General features: G+C 33.9%; 1 protein-coding gene across 1 annotated transcript; it reads left to right on the top strand.

Moving 5' to 3' along the window:
• The first annotated feature begins 416 nt into the window (after nt 1-416).
• On the top strand, nt 417-2,394 carry LOC107493448 (uncharacterized). Its single transcript, XM_016114548.1, has 7 exons — nt 417-429; nt 513-752; nt 1,079-1,252; nt 1,355-1,599; nt 1,701-1,843; nt 1,928-2,061; nt 2,150-2,394. Exons 1-7 carry the CDS (start codon nt 417-419, stop codon nt 2,392-2,394), a joined length of 1,194 nt encoding a protein of 397 aa, XP_015970034.1.
• The last annotated feature ends 13,194 nt before the right edge of the window (nt 2,395-15,588 follow it).

Genomic DNA, 15,588 nt, shown 5'->3' with positions numbered 1-15,588 from the left:
TTTTTTAAAAAATTGAACCATCAAAAAAGCGGTCAAACGGTCCGATTTCAGTTTTATATATACCAACTCCATAACCGAGCTATCCACTTCATTGTCTTCTTCTCACACTCTTCTCTTCAAATCTCTGAAGCTCGTCTCTGCTCTTTCTCTTTTTCTCCATTATCATGGATGATAGAGTGATGGTAAAAGTGTATTATCATGGTCAAATTTTATTACAAACATTTGAATGAGTGAAATTTGTGTATAAAAATTCATTAGATGTTATAATTCCATTCCACTGTCATTTGAAGAATTAAAAGGTGTGATTTATGAGAAGATGGATTCTCAAATATCTAGGAGAGTATCATGTATTCTGTACAGATATCCGATATCTATATTTGGTGGGTTTGTTCAATTTCAAACGAAATACGTGACCGATGAAACGAGCATGTAAGAAATGTTTTCAGTGTATCTTGAAAGTCGGTCCTGAATATCGTTCATCAAACTGTATATTGAGTTCGAGCAATCTGCAGCGGACCGAGATATTGAACTGGAAGATTACAACAGTGATAGCGAGGAAAAATTTGAAAGTAACAATAAGGTCGTTGATCCAGGTGTAGACGAAGATCAAACTGACGATGCTATGGCAGCAGATGTGGCGGATGTGGCAAATATACTAACAAACCAGCAGGCATTTGAGGAGCCGACTTTCATGCGGTCGTTGGATTTGGAGGCAATGCATGCACCGGAGTTTTCTCAATATATAAATGCAGGTATGTAGTAATTTTAAATTATGATTTATACATAGGTTTTGAGTTTAAGACAAATATTTAAGGCAACGGTAAATAGGTAAAATATAGCATATAATTAGTAATTGTTTATTTTTTAATTATCAAGTAAACCTGTATGTTGAGGAATTTAGTATTTCGCATTCTTGTGTGATTATTAATTTATTAAATAGAATTTGATGACCTAGTTTATTAATTTATTAACTTTTGCATGATTTATCCTTGATTTACGAATCATAGATAGATTTTATTAATGAGACACATATTTAAGAATTATTTAAGGAAATATAAATTTTGTGGCGTGATTACAGCAGAGCTTCTTGTTATGACGGATAGTAAATTCACCGTGGGAATGGAATTCAATTCTACCGAGACAGTAATTAAGGCGATGAAATATTATACCATCCGTAGAGGTGTAGATTATTGGGTGCATGAGTCAGAACCGATGATATTCTATGTTAAATGTACCCAGTACGGCACCTATTGTAATTAGCTGATCAAGTTTAGTAAAATGTCCAGGAAGTACTGTTGAGAGATAACGAGGTACAATGGTAGTCACATATGTACTAGGAGAACTATTTCTCAAGATCATTCGAAGTTGGATTCCAGCACAATTGCAGAAGCAATAAAGCCATTGGTAGAAGTTGACCCATCTATAAAGGTGAAATCTTTGATTGCAGAAGTACAATCGAAGTTTAATTACACCATAAGTTATCACAAAGCATGGTTGGCAAACCAAAAGGCAGTGGAGTCAATTTTTGGAGGTTGGGAAGCTTCGTACGAAGCTTTGCCCATATGGTTTGAGGCCATGTGTCATAAGGAGCCATCAATAGTCGTTCATTTTGAAACAATGCATGCATACCGGGGAGATGACTTGGTTCCTAATATTTGTGTATTACACCTGGTCTTTTGGAGTTATTACGCTTGTATTAGAGCATTCAAACATTGCAAGCCAATAGTGCAGGTAGACGGAACTCATTTGAGGGCTGTTTGTTGGTTGCAGTTTCACAGGATGGCAATAACAACATCGTGCCTATTGCATTTGCGATAGGGGAGGGAGAGACATCTGAGGCTTGGCATTTTTTTCTTAGTAACTTGTGACAACATGTCGTGACACGTGATGGTGTAGGCCTTATCTCTGATCGGCATGAATCCATCAGGTTAGCTATTACTCGTAGTAACGGATCTTGGTCTCCTCCCAGAGCTTTCCACATTTTTTGCTTCAGACACATAGAGTCCAACTTCTTGAGGAAGTTCAAGGCTCCATATCTACAGAAGCTTATCATCAACATTGGTATCATAGTTACTATTATAGTTATTCCTAAACCCAGTTATTAATTTTGAATGTTGTTTATAGTTGGTCTTTTTTTTTTAATTGACAGAATATTGGAGGATGGTTCATGGGTACGAGACTCGTTATCAGCGTTTACGCAACTGGGGTGAGGCTTATACCAACTGGTTGGATCGGATTCCACGTGAGCAGTATGCTTTGGCATTTGATGGGGGATACCAGTGGAGTCATATGACCACTATTCTAGTAGAATGCATCAACTCAGTACTGAAAGGGGCGCGCAATCTCCCAATCACTACACTTGTTAAGGCAATATTTTACAGGCTTAATGAATAGTTCACCCGAAAAAGAGCCGAGGTTGAGACTCGTATTAATGTAGGACATGTGTTCTCTGAGCTTGTGACCTCCAAATTGCATGTGAATCAGCGGACAACATCCAAATTAGTTGCTTTGACAGACAGAATGAGGTATTCAAAGTACATGAGTGTCCTAATGGGGTGGATTATGTGCAGTGGACCTACATCGAGAATAGTGTGATTGTGGTGAATTCCAGGTAAACTGGCTTCCATGTCAACATGTGTTTGCATGTTGTGTAAATCAATGGCTGGATTGGCAACTGTATGTTCATGATGTTTACAAAATGGACAAAGTTCGTAGAGTGTACAGAGCTTGGTTTAGGCCACTAGGGAATCCCACAACATGGCCTATTTATCATGGACCTCGATTCGTAGGTAATTCATTCCTCAAATGGATATCCAAAGGTCGGCCAAGGATGACCCATTTCTTGACTGAGATGGACACTCAAATGTTGCGTGGTCCTAGGCGATGTAAGCAATGCGAGGCCGAGGGCCACAGCCGTAGCAGATGTCATCAACGTGGTGGTGCAAGTGCAGGCCTGGCCACCCAATAGAGCTCCATCTAAATTGCATTTTCGTTTGTCATGTTATTGCATTTTGTGTGTGATGTTATTGTATGACTTTAGCATTTTTATATATTGACATAAAGTGAATGCTGACATACAGTGAAGTAGCATAGTTAATGATATAAAGTCCACTAGCATTGTTAATGACATAAAGGAATTAACACAGTCATCGTCATAGTTCAACAAACCAGATACAGTAAACAACAAACACATTCTAAGTAAGGAAGTCCAATACACACGTCATTTTCTCATCGCCCATTTTACATCTTTGTATAATTTCTTGCATTTCTTTGCAACCCTACTAAAAGCAGATGGGGTATATCGATTAGCACTCTGACGTGGGGGATCAGCTCTAAGGTTGTATCCTTTTCCTTTTTCGCTTGTGGTTGTACCTATGAAAATATTCACACATTCAATAACCAACTAATCAAATCAAACTAACAAAAAAATTACTTTACCAAATAACCATGAAATTACTTTACCAACTAACCAGGAAATCAATTCACCAACTAACCAATATACTACTAATTACCTCCACTAGGGGCTGAACCATCATTTCGACCATCTTCGTCGTCATCATCAGCATCATCTGTATCCTCATCCTCATCATTGTCCTCATCCTCATCCTTGTCCAGATGGTCAACCAGATAGTCATCAGCCTCATCATCAACTGCCTAGTTGCTCTCATGAATTAGACTCATCAAAATATGACGCAAGTTCCCACTCTGTATGATCTCCCTCATGGCATCATCACTCCTATTCGAGTCAACAGAAAGTCTCTCCGAAATTTCCAGAAGAAGTGCCAGGTCAAGGTCTCATATCCAAAGATAACCTACCTAGAGCAATACCACTCGGGTTCTCACCCATGCGGATTTTGTGATTTTCAGATGCAGGACGTGAGGCTTCTCGCTGAAGCATGCTAGAGACTTCTGGATTAGCGAAGATCCTTTGTTCTCGGGGACTCTGTTTTGGTTTATATATTTTTTTTAGATACTTTTATCTCTACTAAATAATACAAACTGTGATGACTCCTCTTAGAGGGGATTTTGGAGAATAGGTTTTCTGTATTTGTGTCCCTTTGGGTTTCCTTGGGTTTTCTTATTTTATTTATATGTATATATTGATATGCTCGGATTGGTTATCTTCGCAACCGGATTTTGAGTTTTGATGTTCCTGTTTTTGACACTCCTTTGTATATATATAATCTCGCGTTAGTTTGTTTCCTTTATTCGTTACGTTATTGATCGGAGTGTTGCGCTTTCAAGTTATGATTTTGTTTCACCCTTTTTCTTCAAAGACTCCTAGTTATAATCAATCATTCACACTACTATACGTACTAAATTTTAATCTATTCTAATATTTACACTTTCAACATAACAAACAATCTCAAATAACTATTCTATTCTATTTTAACAACATACAATAATAAATCATTAATCCTTTATTAAATATCTATATTATACTCATAAAAAATAATTAATTCAATAATTTTTATATATCTTCTGTATTATACTCATAATAATTATTTTATTATCGTACCAACATCTTAATAAAAATTATTACTGCAATAAATTTATTACTAACAATTAATATTAATTAATTTATTTATTATCACACGTATAATCTTAAAAAAATATTACTATATTAATAACATACAACTTATAATAATTAATTTATTATCACATGTATAATCTTAATAAAAATTATTACTACAATAAATTTATTAATAATAATTAATATTAATATTTTATTATCATGATAAAATTATTACTATACTATTGTAGGTATGATCATACATCCATAATCTTTTATTGTAGTATACCTACACATTTTAATAAAACTTATTACTACTAATCTCTAACATTATCACTATTATTTTAATTAAATTAAAATATTTAAAAATTATTACTACACTAATTTCTAATATTATCGCTATAATAAACTACTAATCTATAACATTATCAATATTATTTTAATTAAATCAAAATATTTAAAAATAAAAACTTACATAATTAGAATGATCAAGATAAACGTCTTTTATTCTCCTTCTTCTTGGTATTGTTAAAGGCTAGTGGCCCAATCTTTTTTTTTTCAAAGATCCGATTTTATATTAATGGAGAGTGAAAGTGAAAGTGGAGTTGGAGAATGAAGGAGGGTTGAAACGAAAATGAAAAGAGGGCTTGGAGAATCAAATGGGAGTGTATACAAGTAGGAGGGGCTCGGGTGCATTCATGTTTGATGCGTGGCTGGAGACGCAAATCGGACGATCCGATTTAATTTGTGTATTTGTCAAACTTTTAGTCAGATCATTCGATTACTGTACTCTAAATCAGACCGTCTGATTTCTTGATCACAGTCGTCACATCCTCGTAAAGACCTCTATACTTTCATAATTCAATTATACTCTATGTTTCTCTAAATATCAAAATTAAAAAAAGTACTATATTAACATCCTTATTTTAGAGGAATTTCTTTCTTAAGAAAAAAAGGTAGGAATAAAAGAACAAAATATACTCCATTATAAAGAACATAGCATGGTCAGATTCAAATATCCGTCCAATATAATATGATGACATAAATGGAGGATATTGAATGCACTAGCAAACCTATTGAGGCATGGACAAAAATGGGCCACCTCGTCGCAAAGTCGTAATTCCCTAGCTTTTTGTCACTTCCCTCCTATCAATAAATTAAATGAAGGTTCCACAGTGTCACATGCCATCAACCAACGAATAAAATACAATTCAATGCAGCTCACTCTTGCACAGTTGCACACGCAATCTAGTAATTTGGACCATGGAATCTATTTATTTATACGAGTGTGATTAATAATTTAATATAGAATTAGACTTTAAAATAATTTTTATAATTGTATTTGAGTCTTAAAATAATTTCTAAAATTAATAGTTAATTTTATTTTTAAATTTATATTTTGAGACTTATAATAGTCTTTAGACTATTTTTTGTTAATGATATGTGACCAAAAAATTGATGTGGATTTATTCTTGTCACGTTAACGGCTTTCTCTAACCTAATGTGGCGAATAAAGCTTTTGTTTTATCAATTTGGTTCTTAATTCTCATTTAAAAATCCTAACTTTTAAATTCGTTTTACTATTTACAGAAGAACTAATGGAAACTTCTAGCACTAATTTTATCAGAATTTTCCAGATTCAATATCAAGAGGGTACTCATTTTGAAAAAAAAAAAAAGAAAAATTCTTTATTAAAGGATCTAGCATAGAAGCCACAGTCCTAAACGCTGAACTCGGCATGAATTTTTTCACTTGGCTCATAAAAGATGGTAGAAAAAATGGCTCTGATGAAAACTCTAATCTGCAAGCTAGAAGATGAACGGATTATTGTAATGTTGTTTGCTTTAAACAACATGCATAATGAGAGTTTAAGTTAATTGCTCTTGATTTTTTTGCATGTAACAGAAACAGTGCAATTGGATTCATGTTTTATCCCTGTAAACATTTCATGGTTCATATAGCAAATTGTAATAAGTACAAATACTTCTTCTTTTGTTCTTTTAGGAGAAGAAGATTGAAAATATCATAATGTCATAACAAAAATAAGCTTGGGATAATTAACTCCAATATTGTTCTCCTTCCTTTTATCATTTCGATCCCTATTTTTTTTTTACTTGCGGGGAGAAACACTTCTATTTCTGCTCCTATGTCTCCCTCTACGCTGTCTTTTCCCATCAGAATCACTTCTACTTCTTGACATGCTCCTTCTTCTTTTTCTTTTTGTTTTTGTTCCTACTTTTCCATTTCGATTCTTTTTCCCTCTCCCTGTATCTGTCTCTACTTCTATTTCTACTTCTGCTTTGTCATTTGGGGGTTCGATTGAATTTTCTATCTCTGTTCTTCTTCAAAATTTCTTGAAGAATCGAGGACGGAGTTTTTCTTGAGCTTATTTTAAATGAAGAGGAGTGAAGCTTACTTGTCCAACTAGACAATGGCTGTGATGGAGGAGGGTTCAAATTGAAAGGGCCGAAAGCTTTGAGGAATTTAGAAAAAATAAGTAAAGGCTGAGCCTCATTCCGAAACATCGTCGTTTGAAGTGGCTTGAAAAGTCGAGAGACTGAGTCTTACTTAGACCATCTCCAGTAGAAAAGTCATCTCAATTCCTGTTTATGGTCCATCTGTCATAAAAAATAACTTCACATCAGCTTTTGCGTCATAAACAGTAAATAGGAACTCAAAACATATCTCTCTTCTCTATTAGTTCCTGTTGTGGTCTCACTTAATTAATTAATTAAAATACTTGAAATGAATGTAATTAATTTTTTTCAATAATGTAATTTAAATATTTAAATTTAAAAATAGAAAATGGGGTGTTTGTGAATTTTGATTTTGCGGTTGGAATATAGGAAACTGATTATTATAAGAAGCTTGAAAATTGAAATTAGAAAGATTTTGTGGATTTGGATTTTGAAATAAATTTGGTAGTGTGAAGTTTTGATTTGGAACTTGAGAGTTTGAGGTTTGAGATTGTTGGGTATTTGGAATTTGAGGAAAGTTTTGTAAATAATTGAAAAAAGAGTTGAGTTGGTTTGGATCCATTTTTTCGAACAAAAAATAATAGTAGCAGAACTTTGATTTCGTAAACTTGGAAGAAGATAAAGAAGAGTAGTAAATAGTGTGAGAATAAAAGTATATCTAAGTGGTATATATAGAGTAACAAAATACTAATTTATTAATAATAACGGTAACATAATAACGGCTAGTTTTTAACGGCTAATTTTACAACGGCTAATTTTACAACGGCTAATTTAATATAATAATATAAATAGAAATAATATTTAATATTAATTATGATATAAATAATTAATATAAATTATTAATTAAATAAAAATTTAATTATTTAATTTAATTAATTATTATAATTATTACTAAATTGAATATTATTTAGTTATTTAATATAATTATTTATTATAATTTAATTATTTAATATAATTATTTATTTAATTATAATTTCATATAATTATTTATTTAAAAGGTAACTGGTAAGTTATCATTGGTTGTCCATGAGTTCCTCTGAGCAGGGACTCCTCTACCTTGAACTAAACGAGGGAACTCGTTTCTCTGCTTCTCCAACGGGTGGAACCAAAATTTATCAGAAAAAGAAAATGGGACCTCACCCGTTGGAGTTGGTCTTAAAGCTAAGGATTTTAAGAGAAATTTGGAGATTAATTAACGAAAAAAAAGTTTTATTCACTACATCAGCTTCGTGGTAACGGAAAAAATTTGTCGGTAAAGATTTTCATAAAAATATCACGTTGCAAGTATAGTTTTAAATCGACAATTCAACCTCAATCAATGTTTAAATTGTTTGTCACAATACAAACCCAATAAAATTAACCGATGTATTTAAATCTCGGGTCGTCTCTCAAAAAATTACAGAAAAGTATAGTTATTATTGACTATAAAAAAGTATCTTTTTGAGTTTTGAGTTTAATAAGCAAGGAAGGTAAATAATCAAGAAAATAATTAATTAAGAAAAGTCTTAGCAAGGTTGAAAATCGGAATTCCTATCTTCATTATCATTGTCAATTTGGGATGGTAATTACAAATTGTTCTCACTTAGTTAACCTCTAACCAGGGACGGATCTATATACATTGTAGTGGGGGCAAGTGCCCCCACTACAATGTGAAATTTTTTTTGAGTAGTATATGATAATAATATTTATTTGTCCCCATTAAATTATTGAATTTGATCCCACAATAATTTTTTATTCAATTTTTGGTACTTAATAGTCAGTTTAAGAATTTCATATTAGATGTTTATTAGAATGATCAATTCTTAATTTAAATAAGATTAGTGTTCTTTCTTAAAAATAAACTCAAAAGATATTATTTATCTTTTTTTTTAAATTAGTTTTAGTTTTTTCTGTAGCAACTACATTAATTGAAAAAAAATTTTTAACTAGGAATATCGCTAAGAGTTGGCTTTTGATTGTACAAGAAGTGAATTTCTAAATAATTGTTTATATATATATATATATTATAAATTATATATTATTATTTAAATCATTATTTTAGTGTTTTAATTTGTAAATTATATATTTTGAAGACTAATCATATTTTACAATAAAAAAATATAATTATAACAATAATTATGTTATATGTACATAAAAAGTAAGTATCTGTATAAAATACATATTAAAAATAAATTAAATAATAAATATATTTATACACAAATACATAATGGTTAATGAATAATTTTATAACTAATTTTTATGCAACATAATATTTTTATTATAAAAATTATTAGAGTTTATTTATCTTGTGTTCTAAAGGTATATTAAAATTACAAATTGGGAATATTTTTATTGGAAATACAAAAAATTTAAATTTTTAATGTATTTATTTTACAATTATTAAATAAAAAAATTTAAAAACTTTCAATAATACTAAATTTGTCATGTGTCTTTAGAACACACATTAACTAAACCCAAATTATTATGATGTTATATATATTATTTTATCCCCATTGTCAAAATTTTCAAGATCCGTCACTGCCTCTAACAATTGAAGGAAACTTAAGTGAGTAAATCAACTTGAGTTCACAAGTCCTAATCAAAGATTAGAGTTAGTGAAGTTCAAGCCAACTAGCAACTTTCAATCACCAACCAACAATAGACTTTGACAATTCAAGAGTCCCCAAATTACTTAATCTAAGCTAAGAATATAAAAATCTAATTTAAAATCCAACTAAATATATTATCAAACATTTGGTAGGCACAAAATAAAAGCATGGTAAAATTACAACAATAATAAAATCTAGCAACTACCAATTGAAGAAAATTAACAATGACAACTGAAGAAAGCAATAACAACATGAACATATAAATTGCATCAACAAAGATCCAAAGTATCAAGGGTGCATAAACATAAGGATAACAAAGTGAAGGAAATAACAAGTAGAATTGAAGAACAAAGGTGCTAGAACAATAAATTGCAAGAAATTGTAAATAAAAACAGAAACTAAATCTAAATCTAAGAAGAAATTGGAGTAGAAACCCTAAAGCCTAGAGAGAGGAGAGAGCCTCTGGTGCACGAAAATTACACTCACACTATATAATTCCGCACAACTAACCAGCAAGTGCACTGGGTCGTCCAAGTAATACCTTACGTGAGTAAGGGTCGAATCCCACGGAGATTGTTGGCTTGAAGCAAGCTATGGTTATCTTATTATTCTTAGTCAAGATACCAATAGGATTCTTTAGTTTCAATTGTAAAAAGTGAAAGGGCATAAAATAAGTAATTGTTACGCAATAATGGAGAATATGTTGGAGTTTTGGAGATGCTTTGTCTTCTGAATCCCTGCAACATAATGCTTTCTTACTTTCAAACATGCAAGGCTCCTTCCATGGCAAGCTATATGTAGGGCATCACCGTTGTCAATGGCTATTTCCCATCCTCTCAGTGAAAATGGTCCAAATGCTCTGTCACAACACGGCTAATCATCTGTCGGTTCTCGATCATGTCGGAATAGGATCCATTGATCCTTTTGCGTCTGTCACTACGTCCAACACTCGCGAGTTTGAAGCTTGTCATAATCATCCAATCCCTGAATCTTACTCGAAATACCACAGACAAGGTTTAGACTTTTCGGATTCTCAAGGATGCTGCCAATGGATTCTAACTTATACCACGAAGACTCTGATTAAAGAATCCAAGAGATATTCATTCAATCGAAGGTAGAACAGAGGTGGTTGTTAGGCACGCGTTCATAGGTTGAGAATGGTGATGAGTGTCACGGATCATCACCTTCTTCATATTGAAGTGCGAATGAACATCTTAGATAGGAACAAGCGTGTTTGAATAGAAAACATAAATAATTGCATTACTTCATCGAGACGCTGCAGAGCTTCTCACCCCCAACAATGGAGTTTAGAGACTCATGCCGTCAAAAAGTACAAAGTTCAGATCTAAAATGTTATGAGGTACAAAATAAGTCTCTAAAAGTTGTTTAAATACTAAACTAGTAACCTAGGTTTACAGAAAATGAGTAAACTAAGATGGATAGTGCAGAAATTCACTTCTGGGGCCCACTTGGTGTGTTCTGAGGCTGAGACTTAAGCTTCTCACGTGCCTGGGCTGTTTCTGGAGTTAAACGTCAGGTTGTAACCTGTTTCTGGCGTTCAACGCCGGAATGCAACATGGAACTGGCGTTGAACGCCAGTTTACATCGTTTATGTTCGCGCAAAGTATGGACTATTATATATTGCTGAAAAGCCCTGGATGTCTACTTTCCAACCCACTTGAGAGTGCGCCAATTGGATTCCTGTAGCTCCAAAAAATCCATTCCGAGTGCCGGGAGGTCAGAATCCAATAGTATCAGCAGTCCTTTTTCAGCCTGAATCAGATTTTTACGCAGCTTCCTCAATTTCAGCCAGAAAATACCTAAAATCACATAAAAACACACAAACTCATAGTAAAGTCTAGAAATATGAATTTTGCCTAAAAACTAATAAAAATATACTAAAAACTAACTCAAACATACTAAAATCTATATGAAATTACCTCCAAAAAGTGTATAAAATATCCGCTCATCACAACACCAAACTTAAACTGTTGCTTGTCCCCAAGCAACTAGATAAATAAAATAGGATAAAAAGAAATCAAGAAGCAATAATATCTTAGAGTTTTAAGTGAAGCTCATATTCTAATTAGATGAGTGGGGCTAGTAGTTTTTTGCTTTCGAACAGTTTTGGCATCTCACTTTATCCTTTGAAATTCAGAATGATTGGCATCCATAGGAACTCAGAATTCAGATAGTATTATTGATTCTCCTAGTTTAGTATGTTGATTCTTGAACACAGCTACTTTATGAGTCTTGGCTGTGGCCTTAAGCACTTTATTCCGCAGACACATAACTGGGTGAACTTTTCAGATTGTGACTTAGCTTTGCTTAAGTCCCCAATTAAAGGTGTCCAGAGTTCTTAAGCACACCCTTTTGCTTTGGATCACGACTTTAACCACTCAGTCTCAAGCTTTTCACTTGGACCTGCATGCCACAAGCACATGGTTAGGGACAGCTTGATCTAGCCGCTTAGGCCTGGATTTACTTCCTTGGGCCCTCCTATCCATTGATGCTCAAAGCCTTGGATCTTTTTCACCCTTGCCTTTTGGTTTAAAGGGCTATTGGCTTTTTCTACTTCATTTGCTTTTTTTTACTGATTTTTCTTGCTTCAAGAATCAATTTCATGATTTTTCAGATCAGCAATAATATTTCTCTTGTTCATCATTCTTTCAGGAGCCAACAATTTTAACATTCATAAAATTCAATATAAAAAATATGCACTGTTCAAGCATTCATTCAAAAGACAAAAAGTTTTGCCACCACATATAAATAATTAGAATTTTCCTTATTAAGAACTCGAAAAAATATTGCCTCTTTATTCTAAAAATCCACTATTTTATTTATGTTTGATGATGATGAGAAAAATAAATTATAGCTTAATTGGAGATAAAATCAAAATAGATATACTAATTACTATTACTAATATATAACTTCTATGGTAAATTCCTAATAAAAACAGTTATCACAGAGTTAAGGCAAAGATTAGGACTCAACAACCTTTATTTTAGGAGGTGGATGCTTCTTTAATCTGTGGGGTGCTTGGCCCTTCAAGAGACAGCTTTTGACGCTTTAGTTCCCTCAGTTCACGCCCTTGCTCTTCTTGTTCCTTAAGCAGTTTGCAAAGCATGCTATTTTGATTTTGCTGTTCTTCCTTTAGTTGCTCCATAGCTTCTTGCAAATTGGTGACAGATGCTTCAAGGCGCTCCCAGTATTCAATTTGAGGAATTTTTTGGAGGAACTCCTGTGCTCTCCTTTTGATGGGGTCGTCCTGCACCTGTTGTCCCTCCATTGACTTTTTGGTGATTGGTCTCTCAACTGAGATATACTCAGTTACTCCCATCTTCACCCCAGCATCTTTACATAGTATAGAGATTAAGCTTGGATAAGACAATTTGGCATATTTGGAATTCTTGTTTGCAATTGTGTAAAGTTCACAAGAAATCAGCTGATGAACTTCCACTTCTTTTCCTAACATAATGCAATGGATCATTATTGCTCTTTTGATGGTGACTTCAGAGCGGTTGCTAGTGGGCAGTATAGAACGCCCGATGAAGTCCAGCCAGCCTCTGACGACTGGTTTGAGATCTTCTCTCTTGAGTTGATTTGGGACACCATTTGTGCTGGTTGTCCACTTGGTTCCAGGGAGGCATATATCCTCTAGAATTTTGTCCAAGCCCTTATTTGTTCTCATCATTCTCCTATTAAAGGAGTCTGGGTCATCTTTTAGTAGAGGTAGCTTAAAGATCTCCCTGATTTTGTCAGGGTGAAGGTGAACAATCTTTCCTCTGACCAGAGTTCGATAGTCATAGAAGGCGGCTCCAGCTAATCTCTGCCTGTCTGTTTGCCACAGATTAGAGTAGAATTCCTGAACCAAGTTCCTTCCCACCTTTGTTTCAGGATTAGCTAGGATTTCCCAGCTCTTGTTTCGAATTTGCTCTTGGATCTCCGAATATTCATCTTCTTTCAGATCGAATTTGACTTCCGGGATCACTGACCTTAGACCCATTATTTTGTAGTAATGGTCTGAATGTTCTTTGGTTAAGAACTTCTCTTGATTCCAAAGTGGTTTTGAAATATTCTCTTTCTTGCCTCTTAGAGTGGTTTGTTTTCCCTTAGGAGCCATGATCTTAGTGGGTATAGCTTAGTGATCACGGATAAACACACCAAACTTAGAGGTTTGCTTATCCTCAAGCAAAAGAAAGGAAAGGAGAGGAATAGAAGGAGAACCAATTTCGAATGGTGGAAGAGAGGAGGGAGGCCGAATGTGGATTTAAAGGGAGGGTGGGTTTTTGAAAATTTTGAAAAAAATAAGATAGAAGATATGATTTTTGAAAGATAAGTATGATAGGAAAAAGATGTAATTTAAAATTGAAAAGTTTTGAAAGATATTTGAAAAAGATAAATCTGAATTTTTATTTTTATTTTCTTTTAAAAAAAGGATTTGAGATGAATTTGAAAAGATAATTGAGTTTTGAAAAAAATTTGAAAAGAAGTTGGAGGGGATTTGAAAAGGATTTGTGTTTATGAATTAATATACATTTGATATCTTTGAAAAAGGGTTTGAAAAATTAGGATTAAAATTTTTGGAATTGAAAGATGAGAGTTTGTAACATGTTTATGCAAGAAATCTTGAATTGAAACATGAAAAATGGAAAAAATTTGAGTTGAAAACGAATTCACCTCCTCCCCACAATCCTGGCGTTAAACGCCCAAACACTGCATGTTTTGGGCGTTTAACGCCCATTTGTAGCTTCTCCTGGGCGTTTAACGCCCAGTTGTTGCTTTTGGCTGGCGTTAAATGCCAGGAACTCCTTTGTCACTGGGCGTTTTTCTGAACACCCAGGACGCTGTAAATCTGGCATTAAATGCCCAGAAGATGCTTCTTTCTGGCGTTTAATGCCCAGAAGATGCTTCTTTCTGGCGTTTAACGCCCAGATGGGTATCTCTACTGGCGTTGAACTCCCAGTAGATGCTTCTGAACGCCCAAAACAACTCTTACTGGCTTTTTTGCACCAGTGAGCTTCTTTTGCTGTTTTATCCTCTGAATCCTTCTGTAACTCTGTATCATTCACTGAAATATATTATCTAATTTAAAATTAAAATTACAAATAAAATAAACTCATGACTGGGTTGCCTTCCAGCAAGTGCTTCTTTATTGTCTTTAGCTGGACTATTACTGAGCTTTAATCAAGTCTCAGTTTTGAGCATTCTTGCTCAAAATTATTTTTAAGATAATGTTTGACTTTCTGTCCATTAACAATGGATTTTTTGTTAGAATCACTATCCTGAAGCTCTACGTAACCATATGGTGACACACCTGTAATCACATATGGTCCTCTCCACCGGGATTTCAATTTCCCGGGGAATAATCTAAGCCTAGAATTAAACAGCAAAACTTTCTGCCCTGGCTCAAAGACTCTGGATGACAGCTTTTTGTCATGCCATCTTTTTGCTTTCTCTTTGTAAATTTTTGCATTTTTGAAAGCATTGAGTCTGAATTCCTCTAGCTCATTTAAATGAAGCATCGTTTTTCTCCAGCTAACTTGGCATCAAGGTTTAGGAATCTGGTTGTCCAGTAGGCCTTATGTTCCAGTTCCACTGGCAAGTGACAGGCTTTTTCATACACAAGCTGGTATGGAGAGGTCCCTATAAGAGTCTTGAATGCTGTTCTGTATGCCCACAGAGCATCATCCAAGCTTCTTGCCCAATCCCTTCTACGATTAATCATAGTCCGTTCTAGGATTCTTTTAAGTTCTCTATTAGAGACTTCAGTTTGCTCATTTGTCTATAGATGATATGGAGTGGCCTCCTTGTGGCTAACTCCATATCGAACCAAAGCAGAGTAAAGCTGTTTATTGCAGAAATGAGTGCCCCCATCACTGATTAGCACTCTAGGGATACCAAATCTGCTGAAGATGTATTTCTAGAGGAATTTTAGCACTGTCTTAGTATCATTAGTGGTTGTTGCAATAGATTCCACCCATTTGGATACATAATCCACTGCCACCAG

This window comes from Arachis duranensis, chromosome 6 (genome assembly GCF_000817695.3).
Source record: "Arachis duranensis cultivar V14167 chromosome 6, aradu.V14167.gnm2.J7QH, whole genome shotgun sequence".
NCBI classification, from domain to species: domain Eukaryota; kingdom Viridiplantae; phylum Streptophyta; class Magnoliopsida; order Fabales; family Fabaceae; genus Arachis; species Arachis duranensis.
This window is presented reverse-complemented; position numbering and strand designations above follow the sequence as displayed.